This window comes from Palaemon carinicauda, chromosome 1, assembly GCF_036898095.1.
Source record: "Palaemon carinicauda isolate YSFRI2023 chromosome 1, ASM3689809v2, whole genome shotgun sequence".
Lineage (NCBI taxonomy): Eukaryota > Metazoa > Arthropoda > Malacostraca > Decapoda > Palaemonidae > Palaemon > Palaemon carinicauda.
In genome coordinates this window covers 47,578,979-47,598,264 of record NC_090725.1, presented here as the reverse complement: position 1 = coordinate 47,598,264, position 19,286 = coordinate 47,578,979, and the positions used below count along the sequence as shown (strand labels likewise).

At 42.9% G+C, this 19,286-nt stretch overlaps 1 protein-coding gene across 3 annotated transcripts in view; it reads left to right on the top strand.

Annotated features, from left to right (window-relative positions):
• LOC137642033 (acidic mammalian chitinase-like) overlaps positions 1–19,286 on the top strand; it is an 89,410-nt gene that overhangs the window by 46,664 nt on the left and 23,460 nt on the right. For all 3 annotated transcript variants that reach the window (XM_068374611.1, XM_068374596.1, XM_068374605.1), the window contains 2 exons: positions 8,288–8,412; positions 12,394–12,547. In XM_068374611.1, coding sequence (XP_068230712.1) covers positions 8,288–8,412; positions 12,394–12,547 — 279 coding nt within the window. The remainder of the gene's footprint in view (positions 1–8,287; positions 8,413–12,393; positions 12,548–19,286) is intronic.

Sequence of the window (19,286 nt, the reverse complement as noted above, 5' to 3'; positions counted from 1 at the left end):
GTATTGAAAAGAGAAAAGGGGTGGGGAAACAGAGAGGTGCAAGAATCAGTTAAAAGAAAATCAGACATTTAAGGACTGGAAAGTAAGCCAGGCACATGGAGCATAGGAACAGTACAGAGAAGAGGAAAAAGATCTTATGTGGAAAGTAGGTATAGCTATTAGGAGAGTGGTAGAGAAGTTAAATGAAAGGCTAGGAACAAAGGAAGGAGAAAAGGATATCTGTAAGATTTCAAACTTTAGGAAAAAGCAGACAGGATTTTGGGAAACTGGTAGTCATCAGGGATAGAGATGAAAATATATTTCATATTGACGAGGAGATGGAGAGAATATTATGACCAACTACTGAATACTAAAAATGCAAAAGAGGATCTGGGAGAAGCACAAAGAGTGGAGAGGCCAGTGATGGAGATACAGAATACATAAGTGAAGCATGCATTGAGTAAAATGAAGAATGGTAAAGCACCAGGCCATCAGAGTTTCAAACTAAAATGGTCAAAATATTAGCTACAGAGGGGGAAGAGTGGATGCTGAATTTATTGAGAGCAATATAGGAAGAAGAAATAATGCTTAAAGACTAGGAGAGCCTAATGGTATCTATATTTAAGCAGAAAGGTGACATCATGGAATGCAGTAACTGCAAGGGAATTAAACTAACAGAGCATGGTTTGAAAGATTTAGAGAAGGTACTAGATGAGAGATTGTAAAGATGGGAAACAACAGTATGGATTCATGAAGGGGAGAGGAACTATGGATATGGATACCATCTTTATAGAAAGGCAGTTACAGGAAAAGAGACTAGAGGGAAACCAGAAGCTCTTTTGTGCTTTTGTAGATTTCGAGAAGGCTTATGATAGGATAGCAAGAGAAGTGATGTTTTGTTGTTTGAAGAAGAGGAAAGTCCCGAAGAAGTCTGTTAGAATGGTAGAGATGATATACAAAATAACAAGGACAAAAGTAATAACAGCTGTTGGCAAAACAGAAACCTTTGAAGTTGGTGTTGGATTACACCAGGGGTCAGCATTAAGCTCCTTTTTATATGTGTTGGTCTTGGATGTGCTAAGTAAAGGAATCAGAAATGAAGAGTTGTGGGAGCTGCTATATACAGATGATTTGGTGATTGCTGCTGAGAAGGAGAAAGAATTACAGAGAAGGGTGGTGAAGTGGCAAGAGACTTTGAAAAGGGGTGGCCTGAGGGTAAATCTGGATAAGACTGAAGTTATGGTGAGCAGTACGGGAAAGTAGGGGAGCAGTTATAAAACAGGTAGAACAATTTAGGTACGTGGTATCTACTATGAATCAGGAGGGATGATGTGAAGCTGAAGTTAGGAATAGGATAAAAGCAGTGTTGGGAAAGTGGAGGGAGGTAGCAGAAATGGTATGTGATAAAAAAATGCCAATTTAGGTAAAAGTCAAGATCTATAGCACAGTAATAAGACCAGTGTTAATGTATGTAACAGAAATTTGAGCTATAAGACGAAAAGAGGAAGCAAAGTTTGAGAGAACAGATATGAGAATGCCAAGGTGGTTTATGGGGATATCACTGTTTAAAAGATTGTAAAATGAGGAAATAAGAATGGCAGGTGTAGTAAAGATTTCAAAGATGATAAGAGTGTCATGACTGAGATGGCATAGGCATGTGTAGGTGATGGATGGTCGGGAGTGAGTGAAGAAGGCTTGAGAGGAACCTAATGGGTATAAAAGATGAAGAGGGAGGCAGAGAAGTAGATAGCAAGATAAGGTAAAGGATGATATGAGAGAAAATATATGGTGGAAGAGGATACCTTTGATAGATGGCATTGGAGAGAGCGCATCAGGCAACCGACCCCTTCATGTAGGGATAACGATGGGAAAGAAGAAGTTATGTAGTGTGAAACTATTCTCTATCTCCTCTTCCTCTTCCCATTGTGATTCTGACAATTCTTCTCTAAAGAAGAAGTTGAAGAAATCCAGGAAGGCCAATCGTAGAAAATACAGTAGGACTCTTCGCGACACCTGTCTGGGGAAGTGGACGGCTCCCAGCTGATTCCCACTAGACCAAAACCACAACCCTGTGCTATAGGCTGAGGCCCCTTGACTAGCTTGACTACTTCGGTAGCCAGACTGGCCAGAGATGCATATTTTCGTTCGGTAGGGGTTCCAGAAGCTTCAGCACCCTCCATCACTTTTTCTATCTGGATGGGGGAAGGCTGGTCCCTTCTGTTAGGGGTACTTTGATAACCCAAATTAGGAAGATGGCACCTTTCAAAGATTTTGTTGCCATCTTTCACACAGCCAGCAGCCACAGGTTGGTGCCTGAGGTGTTACGGCTCTGTGATCACGAACACAGAAACACTGCTTAATCTCCACCATGATCAACAGAGGGAAAGGTACATGGTACCTCTTCTGTCTTTTCTTTCACAAAGTACTTTGGCCCTTTAAAAGAGGAGATACCAATGCTTGGTACTGGTCCTGCACATTGTAACACTTGGTACTGGTCCTGCACGTTGTAGAATGTGCCGAGCCAGTGAATGACTGGTCCCCATTCTAGGCAACCGCGCACTGAGCAGAGTCGACCACACAGCCAAACCCGTTCACCAGAGGAGAGTACGCTGCACTGTATTTTTCTTGCTTTTTGACACTAGAGATTGTTTTCCAGACATGTAATGACAATGTTCATGGCCCAATTAGTGATCTGCTACCCTATTTTATATTCCTTTATCTGTTCAGAGATGAGCAACTGGTTTGCTTTTGACAGAAATAGAGAAACTGATATAGTATTTTCTCTTGAATAGTAAGTTATGATTGCATCGCTTTATACAGTACAGTATGCCTTAGATGTTTTTATACCCTTAAATAATAGTTAAGGTTACTATTACTTTAACTTCTCCATTTCCTCAAGTAAAGTGTAAGGACTTTTCTTGAGCTGTATTTTGGGGGTTTTATTTTGCATATGCTTCCTTATAGAATGGTACTTTATTATATGAGTAGCCATATTTAGTGACCAAGTCAGGAACACTGCACATCGTAAATAAATCTGTGAAAGTTGAAGAGACAGTCCACAATTGAGTTATGGAACAGCATTATGCATGTATCCTGATTCATGTTATTAAGCCAAAGACGGTTTCTTTAGGGTTTCCATATATATTGGGAAATAAAATGTGTTTGTCTAGGTTGGCTGGTTATATTATTTTCATAGGCATTATAGAATCCAAATAAAAAAATAATTTCATAATTTTCTTCCAAGCCTGAAATATAGATGAGAAGGTCCTATTTTTTAGATAAAAGTCAAAGTAACCAAATTCAGAAATTTATTAAGGGCACTAAAAGCATATGATAGAGTTGATAGGGAAGCAATGTGGAATGTAATGAGGTTATATAGAGTTGGTGGAAGGTTTTTGCAAGCAGTGAAAAGTTTCTACAAAGGTAGTAAACCATGTGTTTAGAATAGGAAATGAAGTGAGTGATTGGTTTCTGGTGAGAGTGGGGCTGAGACAGGGATGTGTGATGTCGCTGTGGTTCTTTAGCTTGTATGTTGATGGAGTGGTGAGAGAGGTGAATGCTCGAGTGCTTGGACGAGGATTAAAACTGGTAGACGAGAATGACCATGAATGGGAGGTAAATCAGTTGTTGTTTGCGGATGATACTGTACTGGTTGCAGACACAGAAGAGAAGCTTGACCAATTAGTAACAGAATTTGGAAGGGTGTGTGAGAGAAGGAAGTTGAGAGTTAATGTGGGTAAGAGTGAGGTTATGAGATGTACGAGAAGGGAAGGTGGTGCAAGGTTGAATGTAATGTTGAATGGAGAGTTACTTGAGGAGGTGGATCAGTTTAAGTACTTGGGGTTTGTTGTTGCAGCAAATGGTGGAGTGGAAGCAGATGTACGTCAGAGAGTAAATAAAGGTTGCAAAGTGTTGGGGACAGTTAAGGGAGTAGTAAAAAATTGAGGGTTGGGCATGAATGTAAAGAGAGTTCTTTATGAGAAAGTGACTGTACCAACTGTGATGTATGGATCGGAGTTGTGGGGAATGAAAGTGATGGAGAGACAGAAATGGAATGTGTTTGAGATGAAGTGTCTAAGGAGTATGGCTGGTGTATCTCGAGTAGATAGGGTTAGAAACGAAGTGGTGAGGGTGAGAACGGGTGTAAGAAATGAGTTAGCGGCTAGAGTGGATATGAATGTGTTGAGGTGGTTTGGCCATGTTGAGAGAATGGAAAATGGCTGTCTGCTAAAGAAGGTGATGAATGCTAGAGTTGATGGGAGAAGTACGAGAGGAAGGCCAAGGTTTGGGGGGATGGATGGAGTGAAGGAAGCTCTGGGTGATAGGAGGATAGATGTGAGCGAGGCAAGAGAGCGTGCTAGAAATATGAATGAATGGCGAGCGATTGTGGGAGCTGCTATATACAGATGATTTGGTGATTGCTGCTGAGAAGGAGAAAGAATTACAGAGAAGGGTGGTGAAGTGGCAAGAGACTTTGAAAAGGGGTGGCCTGAGGGTAAATCTGGATAAGACTGAAGTTATGGTGAGCAGTACGGGAAAGTAGGGGAGCAGTTATAAAACAGGTAGAACAATTTAGGTACGTGGTATCTACTATGAATCAGGAGGGATGATGTGAAGCTGAAGTTAGGAATAGGATAAAAGCAGTGTTGGGAAAGTGGAGGGAGGTAGCAGAAATGGTATGTGATAAAAAAATGCCAATTTAGGTAAAAGTCAAGATCTATAGCACAGTAATAAGACCAGTGTTAATGTATGTAACAGAAATTTGAGCTATAAGACGAAAAGAGGAAGCAAAGTTTGAGAGAACAGATATGAGAATGCCAAGGTGGTTTATGGGGATATCACTGTTTAAAAGATTGTAAAATGAGGAAATAAGAATGGCAGGTGTAGTAAAGATTTCAAAGATGATAAGAGTGTCATGACTGAGATGGCATAGGCATGTGTAGGTGATGGATGGTCGGGAGTGAGTGAAGAAGGCTTGAGAGGAACCTAATGGGTATAAAAGATGAAGAGGGAGGCAGAGAAGTAGATAGCAAGATAAGGTAAAGGATGATATGAGAGAAAATATATGGTGGAAGAGGATACCTTTGATAGATGGCATTGGAGAGAGCGCATCAGGCAACCGACCCCTTCATGTAGGGATAACGATGGGAAAGAAGAAGTTATGTAGTGTGAAACTATTCTCTATCTCCTCTTCCTCTTCCCATTGTGATTCTGACAATTCTTCTCTAAAGAAGAAGTTGAAGAAATCCAGGAAGGCCAATCGTAGAAAATACAGTAGGACTCTTCGCGACACCTGTCTGGGGAAGTGGACGGCTCCCAGCTGATTCCCACTAGACCAAAACCACAACCCTGTGCTATAGGCTGAGGCCCTGTTGACTAGCTTGACTACTTCGGTAGCCAGACTGGCCAGAGATGCATATTTTCGTTCGGTAGGGGTTCCAGAAGCTTCAGCACCCTCCATCACTTTTTCTATCTGGATGGGGGAAGGCTGGTCCCTTCTGTTAGGGGTACTTTGATAACCCAAATTAGGAAGATGGCACCTTTCAAAGATTTTGTTGCCATCTTTCACACAGCCAGCAGCCACAGGTTGGTGCCTGAGGTGTTACGGCTCTGTGATCACGAACACAGAAACACTGCTTAATCTCCACCATGATCAACAGAGGGAAAGGTACATGGTACCTCTTCTGTCTTTTCTTTCACAAAGTACTTTGGCCCTTTAAAAGAGGAGATACCAATGCTTGGTACTGGTCCTGCACATTGTAACACTTGGTACTGGTCCTGCACGTTGTAGAATGTGCCGAGCCAGTGAATGACTGGTCCCCATTCTAGGCAACCGCGCACTGAGCAGAGTCGACCACACAGCCAAACCCGTTCACCAGAGGAGAGTACGCTGCACTGTATTTTTCTTGCTTTTTGACACTAGAGATTGTTTTCCAGACATGTAATGACAATGTTCATGGCCCAATTAGTGATCTGCTACCCTATTTTATATTCCTTTATCTGTTCAGAGATGAGCAACTGGTTTGCTTTTGACAGAAATAGAGAAACTGATATAGTATTTTCTCTTGAATAGTAAGTTATGATTGCATCGCTTTATACAGTACAGTATGCCTTAGATGTTTTTATACCCTTAAATAATAGTTAAGGTTACTATTACTTTAACTTCTCCATTTCCTCAAGTAAAGTGTAAGGACTTTTCTTGAGCTGTATTTTGGGGGTTTTATTTTGCATATGCTTCCTTATAGAATGGTACTTTATTATATGAGTAGCCATATTTAGTGACCAAGTCAGGAACACTGCACATCGTAAATAAATCTGTGAAAGTTGAAGAGACAGTCCACAATTGAGTTATGGAACAGCATTATGCATGTATCCTGATTCATGTTATTAAGCCAAAGACGGTTTCTTTAGGGTTTCCATATATATTGGGAAATAAAATGTGTTTGTCTAGGTTGGCTGGTTATATTATTTTCATAGGCATTATAGAATCCAAATAAAAAAATAATTTCATAATTTTCTTCCAAGCCTGAAATATAGATGAGAAGGTCCTATTTTTTAGATAAAAGTCAAAGTAACCAAATTCAGAAATTTATTAAGGGCACTAAAAGCATATGATAGAGTTGATAGGGAAGCAATGTGGAATGTAATGAGGTTATATAGAGTTGGTGGAAGGTTTTTGCAAGCAGTGAAAAGTTTCTACAAAGGTAGTAAACCATGTGTTTAGAATAGGAAATGAAGTGAGTGATTGGTTTCTGGTGAGAGTGGGGCTGAGACAGGGATGTGTGATGTCGCTGTGGTTCTTTAGCTTGTATGTTGATGGAGTGGTGAGAGAGGTGAATGCTCGAGTGCTTGGACGAGGATTAAAACTGGTAGACGAGAATGACCATGAATGGGAGGTAAATCAGTTGTTGTTTGCGGATGATACTGTACTGGTTGCAGACACAGAAGAGAAGCTTGACCAATTAGTAACAGAATTTGGAAGGGTGTGTGAGAGAAGGAAGTTGAGAGTTAATGTGGGTAAGAGTGAGGTTATGAGATGTACGAGAAGGGAAGGTGGTGCAAGGTTGAATGTAATGTTGAATGGAGAGTTACTTGAGGAGGTGGATCAGTTTAAGTACTTGGGGTTTGTTGTTGCAGCAAATGGTGGAGTGGAAGCAGATGTACGTCAGAGAGTAAATAAAGGTTGCAAAGTGTTGGGGACAGTTAAGGGAGTAGTAAAAAATTGAGGGTTGGGCATGAATGTAAAGAGAGTTCTTTATGAGAAAGTGACTGTACCAACTGTGATGTATGGATCGGAGTTGTGGGGAATGAAAGTGATGGAGAGACAGAAATGGAATGTGTTTGAGATGAAGTGTCTAAGGAGTATGGCTGGTGTATCTCGAGTAGATAGGGTTAGAAACGAAGTGGTGAGGGTGAGAACGGGTGTAAGAAATGAGTTAGCGGCTAGAGTGGATATGAATGTGTTGAGGTGGTTTGGCCATGTTGAGAGAATGGAAAATGGCTGTCTGCTAAAGAAGGTGATGAATGCTAGAGTTGATGGGAGAAGTACGAGAGGAAGGCCAAGGTTTGGGGGGATGGATGGAGTGAAGGAAGCTCTGGGTGATAGGAGGATAGATGTGAGCGAGGCAAGAGAGCGTGCTAGAAATATGAATGAATGGCGAGCGATTGTGACGCAGTTCCGGTAGGCACGCTGCTGCCTCCGATGCCTTAGATGGCCGCGGAGGTAGCAGCAGTAGGGGATTCAGCATTATGAAGCTTCATCTGTGGTGGATAATGTGGGAGGTTGGGCTGTGACACCCTTGCAGTATCAGCTGAACTCGGTTGAGTCCCTTGTCAGGCTGGGAGGAACATAGAGAGTAGAGGTCCCCTTTTTGTTTTTGTTTCTTTGTTGATGTCGGCTACCCCCCAAAATTGGGGAAGTGCCTTGGTATATGTATATATGTATGTATTATTATCAGTGGAATTTTTCACTGATAATATTGTAGCTAACTATGAAAGGTTGAATTATATTACATATTCATGTGCATGTCAGCTATTTGAAATATTTACTTGCACTTTCATTTCTATTTTACTTTTAAGGATAAGCAAAGTTTTTTAAATGCTCCAATAAAAGTTAAGTGTTTTCTGATCTTAAGTCATCAGTTCTCTTTGAATGTGGCAGCATTAGTACAGTGCATATGTAATTCAAATATGATAATTGTAAGAGATCGTTTGTCGTGGCCATTACCAGTGTTTTAAAATGGGTAATTAAAAAGTGAATATTTAAGAACTGAGAGATCAATTTTTTCATATGTTTTGATTTTTCTAGGTATACAGGAAAGTTACCGACTTGAAAAAGAGGAATCCTGATCTGAAAATTCTTTTGTCCCTTGGAGGTGGTTTATCTGATGGAGGCTTTCCAAATCTAGTAAGAGACCCAGAAGCAATAGTACAGTTAAGTTTTATTTTATTAATTGTTATCTAATTATTATATTTTGATTTAGTTATTATTATTATGGAGTTGGGAACGAGGAAAGTATGTTAAAAATAATGATTGAACACTCCCTTTTATTTTAGGATTTTCCTTTACCATCACCACAAAGCATGTGGCAAACATATTTGCATTTTCTTATGACACTATTTACTGTTGACATAGTAGTAGTAGTAGTAGTAGTAGTAGTAGTAGTAGTCAACCCTCCCCTGATTATTCTTGCTCTGGCCAGCAGTACACATTTCTGGAGTAAGTTTGATTCAAGGTTTGTGCATTAAGTCATTTCCAAGTTTCTCCTGAGGTCATATGGGATTATTGCCACTGCTTGTGGGAGGAAAGGTACTTCCTTAATTTCTCCATATTTCCATTTTCAGATCGTGATACCTGTCTATCTTTTCTCTGCTTTTCTCAAGTCTTTTATCCCTTGGTATTGCTACATCTCTCAAAGATACTTTCTGGGAGTTTTTGTGAACCAAAATTATTCCAGCCTTTAAGGCTGTATTACATTGTCAGTTCTTTCATAACAGCTCATAACTACTGTAGATTTTATTTAGCACATTTTCTTTGATATATCTGTACCACTTTTTTTTAAAATGATAGGCTATATTCTTTGTAAATCTTCCATTGCAAGGCCTTTGCATCTATACCACGTCTTTGCTATATTTTTCTACTGTTAAAAAGATATAGACTGAAATTGCTTTGCAAAGATAGATTAGTATTGCCTGTACTGTACAGTAGTTTAGTAAATAATAAACACTAAGAAATGTAACTCAGGCTCAGTTCAATAGCTGGGAAAATTGTTTTGTAATTTATTCCCAAATATAATATTTGTACAGTAGTCATAATATAAAATTTGGTATTCAGATCTTACTTTAATCAATGACAAATGAAAAAAAAATATTCAGTAGGATTAAGTATTCATCTTAATGGAAGTTTTTATGAGTCAACAAACCAGCAACCAATTTGTTAAAGGTAGTTGAAGAGCTGATCATCAAACAAGTGAAAACCTAACAAAGAAAAAAAATTGAAATGTTGTAGTGGAATTAGAAATAACAGGAAATAATGATATACTAAGAGAAAGAGAAAGCAGTACAATGTAGAAATTATAGATGAATAGGATTGTTTGAGCATGCTGTGTAAATATTAAAGAAGGTATTAAAGGAACGGCTGAACAAAAGTTTCCATAACAGTAGCGTTATATATTATAGGGTAACTACAGACAAGTTACCATTCAAAGGAAAAGATTACTGTATATCTCACAGTTGTGTATGTTAAAAAGGTATTTAACAGATTACAAAGAAAAGCTGTTACATGAGCATTATGAATGCAAAAGCTCAGGGAGTTTTTGATGCATTTGTTCTTATGCAACGTACCAACCCTCTTCCTATAAAGGGAAATTGTTTTGGTGAGAGCTGGAATCAGTTGTTGAATTTAGGTAACGAGCGGTCATCCAACTGCCAAGGGTGCTGGCCGAAGACTCACTTTTGTTTCAACTGCTGTTGGGTACTGATGTACAATACAGCTTTTGTCAAAACTGATATTTCTTTCTGACGCAAGTTTCAGCTCGGGGCTGGCAATTTCTTCTTGGTCACTTTTCATTTTTGGAGCTCGTTCGTCACAGAGATGTCTACCTGCAATCCCCCCGTTTCTTCCTGTGCCTACCAGTAGAACAAGAGGTTGAAAATGACCTGACATAGTGGCTCAACGAGGACAACCTCACTAGGGAGTTCCACTTAAGTCTCCACCTCTAGACACGTCATTGTTCTTGGATGCATCGAAGAAGGGATGTGGACCACATCTGGACGACCTAATCATCTCGGGGATGTGGACCAAGTAAGAAAGGCTTCTGCACATCATCTTTGGGATGCATGAAGCGTTCTTAAGGTTGCAAGCCTTCCAAGAACATTTAAGGAATAACTCGGTAGTGTTGATTAACGACAATACCATTATAGTGGCCTACGTCAACAAGCAAAGAGGCACAGTCATGGGCCCTCTTCTCCTTCGCCGAGGGAAGCTGCTGTTAAAGGCTACCACTCAGTCTTCAGTATGGTCTTTCCCCTGAATGGTTTAGACTTTCTTTTCCTGGTAGTTGTCCATGTTTGTGAATGGTTTTGAGCAGTCTTTCCCACCCTGGGATCTCAGGCCTCCAGAGTGGGATGTGCCCTTGGTCCTCAAGGCTCTTATGCATTTCCCGCACAAGCCATTGACAAGGTCTTCAGCCAGGAATCTGACTCTCAAGACTGTCCTTCTGTTAGCCTTAGCATCAGCGAAGAGAGTTGGTGAGTTGCATGGTGTCTTTTATGAAGTCACCCATGCTGAGGAGTGGAAGGTGTCCTTTAGTTTTGTCAGACTTCGTGGACAAGATTCAAAACCCGATAGTGCAGGGCCCCAGCTTCGTGTCCATCTCCATCCTCTCCTTTTGGGAGGTGTAGAGTGGCTATTAAGAGAGGATGCTGTTGTATCCTGGGGGCACTCTGTGGTGGTATCTACACTGGCTTTGTGAGACGATCTGTAGAGAGGCACCAACCAGGACCAGCGCTCATGAAGTCAGGTCTATTGACCCTACCCTTGCTTTTAGAAGGAACCCGTCAGTGGGTCAAGTGCTGAAAGATAGACCACCTTCACAGCCTTTTACTTGCAGGAGTTTGCCCGCAAGTCCTTTGACAATTTTGTGCTTGGACCTGTGGTAACTACTCAAGTTGTGTAACCAGCAGCTCCTACAAGGGGACAAGGCTGCAGCTCCTTCTTTGTTCTGTCCCACTACTCAGGGACAAAATGGTCAAAATGTTACATGCTGGTAAGTTTCACTTCAGAGTACCATTCTTTTAAGTTAGAAGAAGTATCTTTCCCCATCCTTCTTTATTGAGCGGATGAATGGTCGTCATCACTTGATATTTAACTCCAACTGACGTCTCTTTCGGGGTAAAGAGTTCTCCAGTGTTGATCAAGTACACTCAGGCACATTACAGTTTTTTTATCTGTTTCCTTATTTCCTTTCCTCATAGCTATTTTCTTGGAGCTTTTGGGCTTATAGCCTCCTGCTTTACAACTACGGTTGTAGTTTAGCTAGTAATAATAATAATGATATACTCATATACAACCCGGGTCCTATCAGTCTCTCATCCATATGATAGACAAATAGGTGGTGGTGGTAGTCCTCACTTTGCTTTTTTACAAATCAGTCTTTGGTCACTTCCAGGGAAGAAAATTGAGCTGTCCAGTTTTCATGTTAGGGGACTTCCAACCTTCCAAGCAGTGAGTTTTCCTGGTTTAAGGATGAGCATTTGTGTGATGCGTAGGAACAAATAACAACTTTTTAAAGTAGTTTTTATTTTTTCTAATCATATAGACCTCAGTCCTTTAATCCAACTTCCCTCCTCAACCACTCCTCTCAGTCCTGGGCTGAAAGACAAATACCGAGGAATTTCTGAATGAAAGGAGCCAAAAATTCTTGCTCCGCATCCTCATATGTTGGATAAATGATTGTTATCCAACTTTAATGATCGATTCCACCTGCAGCTAAAACAGTCTTCCTAATTGAAGGACTCAGGTTTTTATACTTAGGAAAAATACAAATTACCCTTTAAAAACATTTTTATTGTGCACAGGACAATATTTAATTAAGTGCAATAATTTTTTTAAAACATTGGCTTTATAGATTGACGTGTCTGTAAAATATTGTTTTGATGTATCTACTTTACATTATATAATATCTTATGTGTTATTTATTCTACTCTATTTCTAGTTTCTTCCTACCTGACTCTACAACTGTTTTTCTTGGCTTTTCTCCAATTTTCCCTTCTCATTCAATAAAAAGTCCTTCTGACAAATCCTTTGAGTGTAGGATTATGTCTCAATAGGGTCTTTAAAAGGATTATAATCATTGTAAATGTCATTGATGGTTTATACTGATAGGCATATTTTCATGATTTATCATCCAACAGGTTTGCTGCAAGAACAAGAGAGTTTCTTCTTGAGAATTGCTTTGATGGATTGGATCTAGATTGGGAGTTCCCTTCTTGGCCAGTCTGGAAGAGAGATAAATGTGAAAAGCATCTTTTCTCTGAACTTGTTCGCCACCTCCATGACAGTCTGAAGGTTTTAGTTACTAACTACCAATTATTTCTATCAATCTCCCCTGATTTTCATATTGCTTCTTCTAAGCCCAGTTTAATCGGACTAACCCATAAGGATTTTGAAATTTTCCCATTTTTTTTTTCACTTCCATAAGTACATGCCCTTAACAAAGGAATGGAACCCTCTAATAGTAAAAAGCCCAGGTTTCCGCCTCAGGTAGTCTTTTCATCAACGTCAACCGGCTGCGATCACATGCTCTCTGATTGTTTACATACTATACCTAAAGATGTTTTCCCCTAGTTTAATTAGCAATTATAGTCTGGAATTTGCACAGGAATTATTTCTTGGAGATCAGGATCCACATTCCCTTCGTCTTATATCAGGGGCAATTCTGTAATTTAGATAATTATTGCAGAGTGAGTTTACTCTTGGTACCGCTCATGGAAAAGTATGTTTAAATGGTTGCCAATCAAGTTAACAGGTCTAAGTGCTGAAGGAGACTTGCTGTTAGTTCAGGGGAGAAGTTTGGAAGACAAGGCTAGTTGATTGTAGCAGGGATAACAACGATATTGACACAACTCCACCTTTAGGCACACACAAGCTCAGCCAATTTTATTAATAGCGATTAGCTTCACATGCTCTTGATGTGACTAGCTTCTTTTGTTAAACTTCAGAAATTCAGTGAATCCTCCCATAATAATGGTAATTCTGGTTATTCACACCATGGTGCCCAACTTAACCTAACCCCTCAAGGTTAATCTATTTTCAATAGCATTTCATTCAATAAGGGTTCTGAAAGTATGCCGCGCTCTACATATTCAAAAGCCTCATACAGAGCCTCAGAATCTTTACCTACTTTAGTTCTTTCTGCTACTAAACCCTTGACATCCAAAATTCTGATACCTCTGTAAGACAAGTGGCTTGTGAGGCAAAAGACTAGGTGGGTTGTCTTGATCCTAATATCCCTCCACTCGCTAAAGTAAGCACTTCTCATCATTCTCGTATTACTTATGGGGATAGCTTGACATATCTTATGATCCTTTTAAACTCTGAACTAGTTAACAAAGTTTCAACTAAAATTGTATGAGTTTTCATGGTATGTTAATTTAGTAACTACTCGTTTGGTTAGGTTTCTGCACGGGATAAGCACTGAAAATAACTGTTTTGAAGAATGTGATATCTCAAGGTTCCTATTAGCAGTTATGTTTCAAGTTAGTGTTTATGGAACTGAAGAGTATATACTGTGTAGAGGGAAAGCTTCTACGTCGTAATCAGAAGGGTTGTCTTTTATTGCTCATAACGACTATGGAAAGTAGTTTTAGTTCAAGGGGAATCACAGAGAAATTAATTAATTTTTTTATGGAGTGGATAATGATATGACAATCCATACTCACTTACCAACCAAGTTAATGATCAACCTGTTTAGGTTTTAACTTATTTAACTTTCTTCACTTTTTTCAAAGGCCAGCAAGACTCCTCTTGTAGGCAGTAAGTTTGATTTGCCTGCCCAGATCTATACACTAACTTATCTTTTTCAGTTTGGTCTAGTAGCTGTGATTACATTGTGTTCCGTCAATAAGGGTTCTGATTGTGTACTGCGCCTTCTGTATGAGTTTTGATTTCTTAAATTACTCTATTCCTTCTGCAGCTTAACCCATGCATTATCACGATTCTTGTTGCTCTATATGACATCTAGACTGCGATGCAGAAAGCTGAGTTTGGTAGCTGGATCCTTATATCCCACCTTTGGCTAAAGTAAGCATTTTTAAATGATATTTTTCAATATTAAACTTACCCGGTGATCATGTAGCTGTCAGCTCTGCTGCCCGACAGAAAAACCTAAGGACGAAATACGCCAGCGATCGCTATACAGGTGGGGGTGTACATCAACAGCGCCATCTGTCGAGCAGGTACTCAAGTACTTCATGTCAACACAGAACCAATTTTCTCTCTGTCGAGCCACCGGCAAGACCTACTAAATACGCTGTTGTTTTCTGGATTGATTTTCACGTTATTTGGTGAAGTATTCATTTCTGGTTATTAGCTATCGCTGTGCAGAAGTTATCTTCAATACTTCCTTGCATTCTTTTATTGGATTTTGGATTTTTTGTTGACGACTTGGATAGATTTTGAATTCCCCCCTTTGACTAATTCAAGATATCTGACCCTTCTCAAGTCCCCAAGTACAGGAAGTGTAGCGCTAGGGACTGTTCAAGGCGTCTTCCGAAGGCCTCTATCGTTTGTTCCAATTGTAGGGGTAAAGCCTGTCAATTGGAAGATCGATGTGAGGAATGCGTTGGGCTTTCGGAATTCGATTTTCAAGAATTCCTGAAATATGCACGTAGGCTAGAGAAGGATAGGATCAGGAGGAGTTCGTCTCGCTCAATTGATTTTTCCTCTCCCCATGCCCCACAACCTATTCCTTCCCCTGTAGTGGTTGCACCCGACCCCCCTGCTAGCTCTCATCAACCTTCAATGGCAGATATGATGCGTGCCATCCAGACTCTAGGTGAGAGAGTCGAGTCATTAGCGAATGACCGCAATCAACTCATGGCTGACGTCAGGGAGTTGAAAGGTAAAAGTGCAGTGGGAAGTGAAGTGAGTGTCAGTGCAGTGAAAAGTGTCAGTGTTACGCATGAGGGTGCGTCTGTTCGTGCCTGTCGTCCTCCCAGTCCGGGACCTCTTGCAAGCTCCCAAGCCCAGGGGAGAAGCAATGTCGTACGACCAAAGGGTTCGACAGGCTTTAATCAGCGGACAGACGTTCCCTCCGTGGTTTCGGACGTATCTTGCCTAGATCGTCCCACCCACAAGAAGACGAGTGAGCCCGTTCATTCCTCGTCTGCGGAAGAGGTTTCTCGCCAGAAACGTTGGACCAAGGTCTCACGGCCTCTTAAACGCAAGGTCCCTTCCGAGCAAGTCCAACGGCCCAGGTATAGCCACTGGGTCAGTTCGGACTCGCTGCAGTCCTCCGACGACTGCACACCTCCTAAGAGAGGCAAAGTGGTACCGCAGCAGGCAATAACTCCGTCTGTTGCCGCACCAGCTGCTGTAGACCCTAAGTGGTCTTTGCTGCAGTCTATGCAGACTCAGCTAGCTTCCTTTATGCAGGAGTATCGTGCGGAGAAGGTTGACGCTGCACCCGTTAGCCTACAACCAACCACGGTTGTGCGCCCAGCTGACGCTGAGGCTGCCTGCTCCCACACTCCGGCTGTGAGAGCTCCTCCACCTATGCGCAGTCGACCCTGCCAGACGCATGTTGACGTTCGCCGACGCACGGAACCCTCCGTTGACGTGCGTGAGCTACCACAACAACAGGAGGGTGGAGTTAAGCTGCCGTGTTTTGACGCGGTGCGTCAGCCTCCGCAACCCACGGTGGTCTTCACTATCCGACCACAGTCAGGAGTAGACGCTTTGCGCTCCCGCTCAGCTATGGTTGTTGCCAGTTCTCAGACTGACCAACAGTGGCATGACGTTGGATCCAGTGCAGCCACGCATGCACCCGTGCTGCCGGACTCAGCCGTCCAGCTTTTATCTACTCCTTTGCCGCTTCCTCCTCAGCATTCAGACGATGGACTCTCTGATGATGACGAAGCTGCTCATCTTGACGACCAACACTCGGACATCGACGAACCCAAGACCACGCCTCCCTCCTTAGACTTTAGGAAAGTGCTTGCGCTGTTCAAGGATTTATATCCGGATCAGTTTGTGTCTGCAGCTCCACGCTCGCCTCCCTCTGAGTTCGCTTTAGGCATGCAGTCAGCAGCTCCTGCCTTTACGAAGCTCGTACTCGCTCGCTCGTCCAAGAGAGCTTTAAGAGTACTGGGAGAGTGGTTGCAGTCCAAAAAGCAACTTGGGAAGACAACCTTCATGTTTCCCCCGGCCAAGCTTGCTTCCAGATCTAGCGTCTGGTATGCCACGGGAGAGGTTCTCGGCTTGGGAGTTCCTGCCTCTGCCCAGGGCGACTTCTCAAGTCTGGTAGACTCTCCCCGCAGGCTGGCTATGAGACGCTCCAAGATTTGCTGGACCCCTTCGGATATGGACCATCTTATGAAGGGAGTTTTCCGTGCATTCGAAGTCTTTAACTTCCTGGACTGGTGTTTGGGAGCGTTGAGCAGGAAGACCTCCCCTTCTGATAAGGAAACTTCCATGCTCATTATGTCCTGCATGGACAAAGCCATACGGGATGGTTCTAGTGAGCTTGCGGCTTCTTTCGTGTCCGGGGTCCTCAAGAAGCGGGATCACCTTTGCTCCTTCTTGTCAGCTGGAGTCACCCCATGTCAAAAGTCGGAACTTATGTTTGCTCCGCTCTCGAAGTGTCTCTTCCCTGAAGAGTTGATCAAGGAGATTGCCGCCTCCTTGATCCAGAAAGACACTCATGACCTGGTGGCGTCATCCGCACGCAAAGCCACCTCTTTGCCCTCCGTGCCTAGACCCAGGATGGACACTCCAGCGTCAAGGTTCATTCCGCCCTTTCGTGGCAGAGCCTCCAGCAGAGGAGGTGCTCGTGCCGAAAGTCAACGTGGGAGCAAGAAGAAGGGTTCCAAGTCCTCTAGAGGCAGAGTCTGACTGCCACCTTCTTCAGACAGCAGTGGGAGCCAGGCTCAAGAACTACTGGCAGGCCTGGGAGAACAGGGGCGCAGACGCACAGTCTGTGAAGTTACTCAGAGAGGGGTACAGGATTCCATTCTTGCGCAAGCCCCTCTAGCAACAACTCCCATCGACCTCTCTCCCAGGTACAGAGAGGAGGACAAGAGGCTAGCTTTACAGCAAGAGGTGTCTCTCTTACTACAAAAGGGAGCGGTAGTCATAGTCCGGGACCATCAATCCCCGGGCTTCTACAACCGTCTCTTCTTAGTGGCGAAGAAGACAGGAGGGTGGAGACCGGTGCTAGACGTCAGTGCTCTGATTGTCTTTGTCACAAAGCAGACGTTCACCATGGAGACGACAAAGTCGGTTCTAGCATCGGTCAGGAAGGAAGACTGGATGGTCTCGTTAGACCTAAAGGACGCTTACTTTCACGTCCCCATCCACCCAGATTCCCAACCTTTTCTAAGGTTCGTTTTCGGGAAGGTTGTATACCAGTTCCAAGCCCTGTGCTTTGGCCTAAGCACGGCACCTCTAGTTTTTACCAAACTGATGAGGAATATTGCCAAATTCCTGCATTTAGCAGACATCAGAGCCTCCCTCTATTTGGACGACTGGCTTTTAAGAGCTGCGTCAAGTCGTCGCTGTCTGGAGAATCTAAAGTGGACTCTGGATCTGACCAAGGAATTGGGTCTCCTGGTCAATATGGAAAAGTCCCAACTCGTCCCATCCCAAACTATAGTATACCTAGGAATGGAGATTCAGAGTCAAGCTTTTCGGGCTTTTCCGTCGGCCCCCAGAATCAGTCAAGCCCAAGAATGCATCCAGAGCATGCTGAAGAAGAACCGATGTTCAGTCAGACAGTGGATGAGTCTGAAAGGGACGCTTTCATCGCTGGACCAGTTCATCGCGTTAGGGAGACTCCACCTCCGACCCCTTCAGTTTCACCTAGCTGCTCACTGGAGAAAGGACAAGACGCTAGAAGCGGTCTCGGTTCCTATTTCGGAGAAGATGAAGTCTTCAATGACTTGGTGGAAGAACAACATTCTCCTCAGGGAGGGTCTGCCACTGGCTGTTCAGACCCCCGACCACCTTCTCTTCTCGGACGCATCGGACACGGGCTGGGGTGCAACATTGGACGGTCGGGAATGCTCGGGCACGTGGAATTCGGATCAAAGAGCGCTGCACATCAACTGCAAGGAGCTACTGGCAGTTCATCTGGCCTTGAGAAGCTTCAAGTCCCTCCTTCTAGGCAAGGTGGTGGAGGTGAACTCCGACAACACCACAGCCTTGGCGTACATCTCCAAGCAAGGAGGGACTCATTCGATGACGTTGTACGAGATCGCAAGGGACCTCCTCACCTGGTCAAGAGATCGAAACATATCCCTAGTAACGAGGTTCATTCAAGGCGACATGAATGTCATGGCAGACCGCCTCAGCCGGAAGGGTCGAATCATCCCAACAGAGTGGACCCTTCACAAGAATGTTTGCAACAGACTATGGGCCTTGTGGGGTCAGCCTACCATAGATCTGTTCGCTACCTCAATGACCAAGAGGCTCCCAATTTATTGCTCACCGATTCCGGACCCAGCAGCAGTTCATATAGATGCCTTTCTTCTGGATTGGTCCCATCTAGACCTTTATGCGTTCCCCCCGTTCAAGATTGTCAACAGAGTACTGCAGAAGTTCGCCTCTCACGAAGGGACAAGGTTGACGTTGGTTGCTCCCCTCTGGCCCGCGAGAGAATGGTTCACCGAGGTACTGCAATGGCTAGTAGACGTTCCCAGAACACTTCCTCTAAGAGTGGACCTTCTGCGTCAGCCGCATGTAAAGAAGGTACACCCAAGCCTCCACGCTCTTCGTCTGACTGCCTTCAGACTATCGAAAGACTCTCTAGAGCTAGAGGCTTTTCGAAGGAGGCAGCCAGAGCGATTGCTAGAGCGAGGAGGACATCCACTCTCAAAGTCTACCAGTCAAAGTGGGAAGTCTTCCGAAGCTGGTGCAAGGCGAAATCAGTATCCTCAACCAGTACCTCTGTAACTCAGATAGCTGACTTCCTTTTATACCTAAGGAAGGAAAGATCCCTTTCAGGTCCCACGATCAAAGGTTACAGAAGCATGTTGGCAGCAGTCTTCCGTCATAGAGGCTTAGATCTTTCCAACAACAAAGATCTACA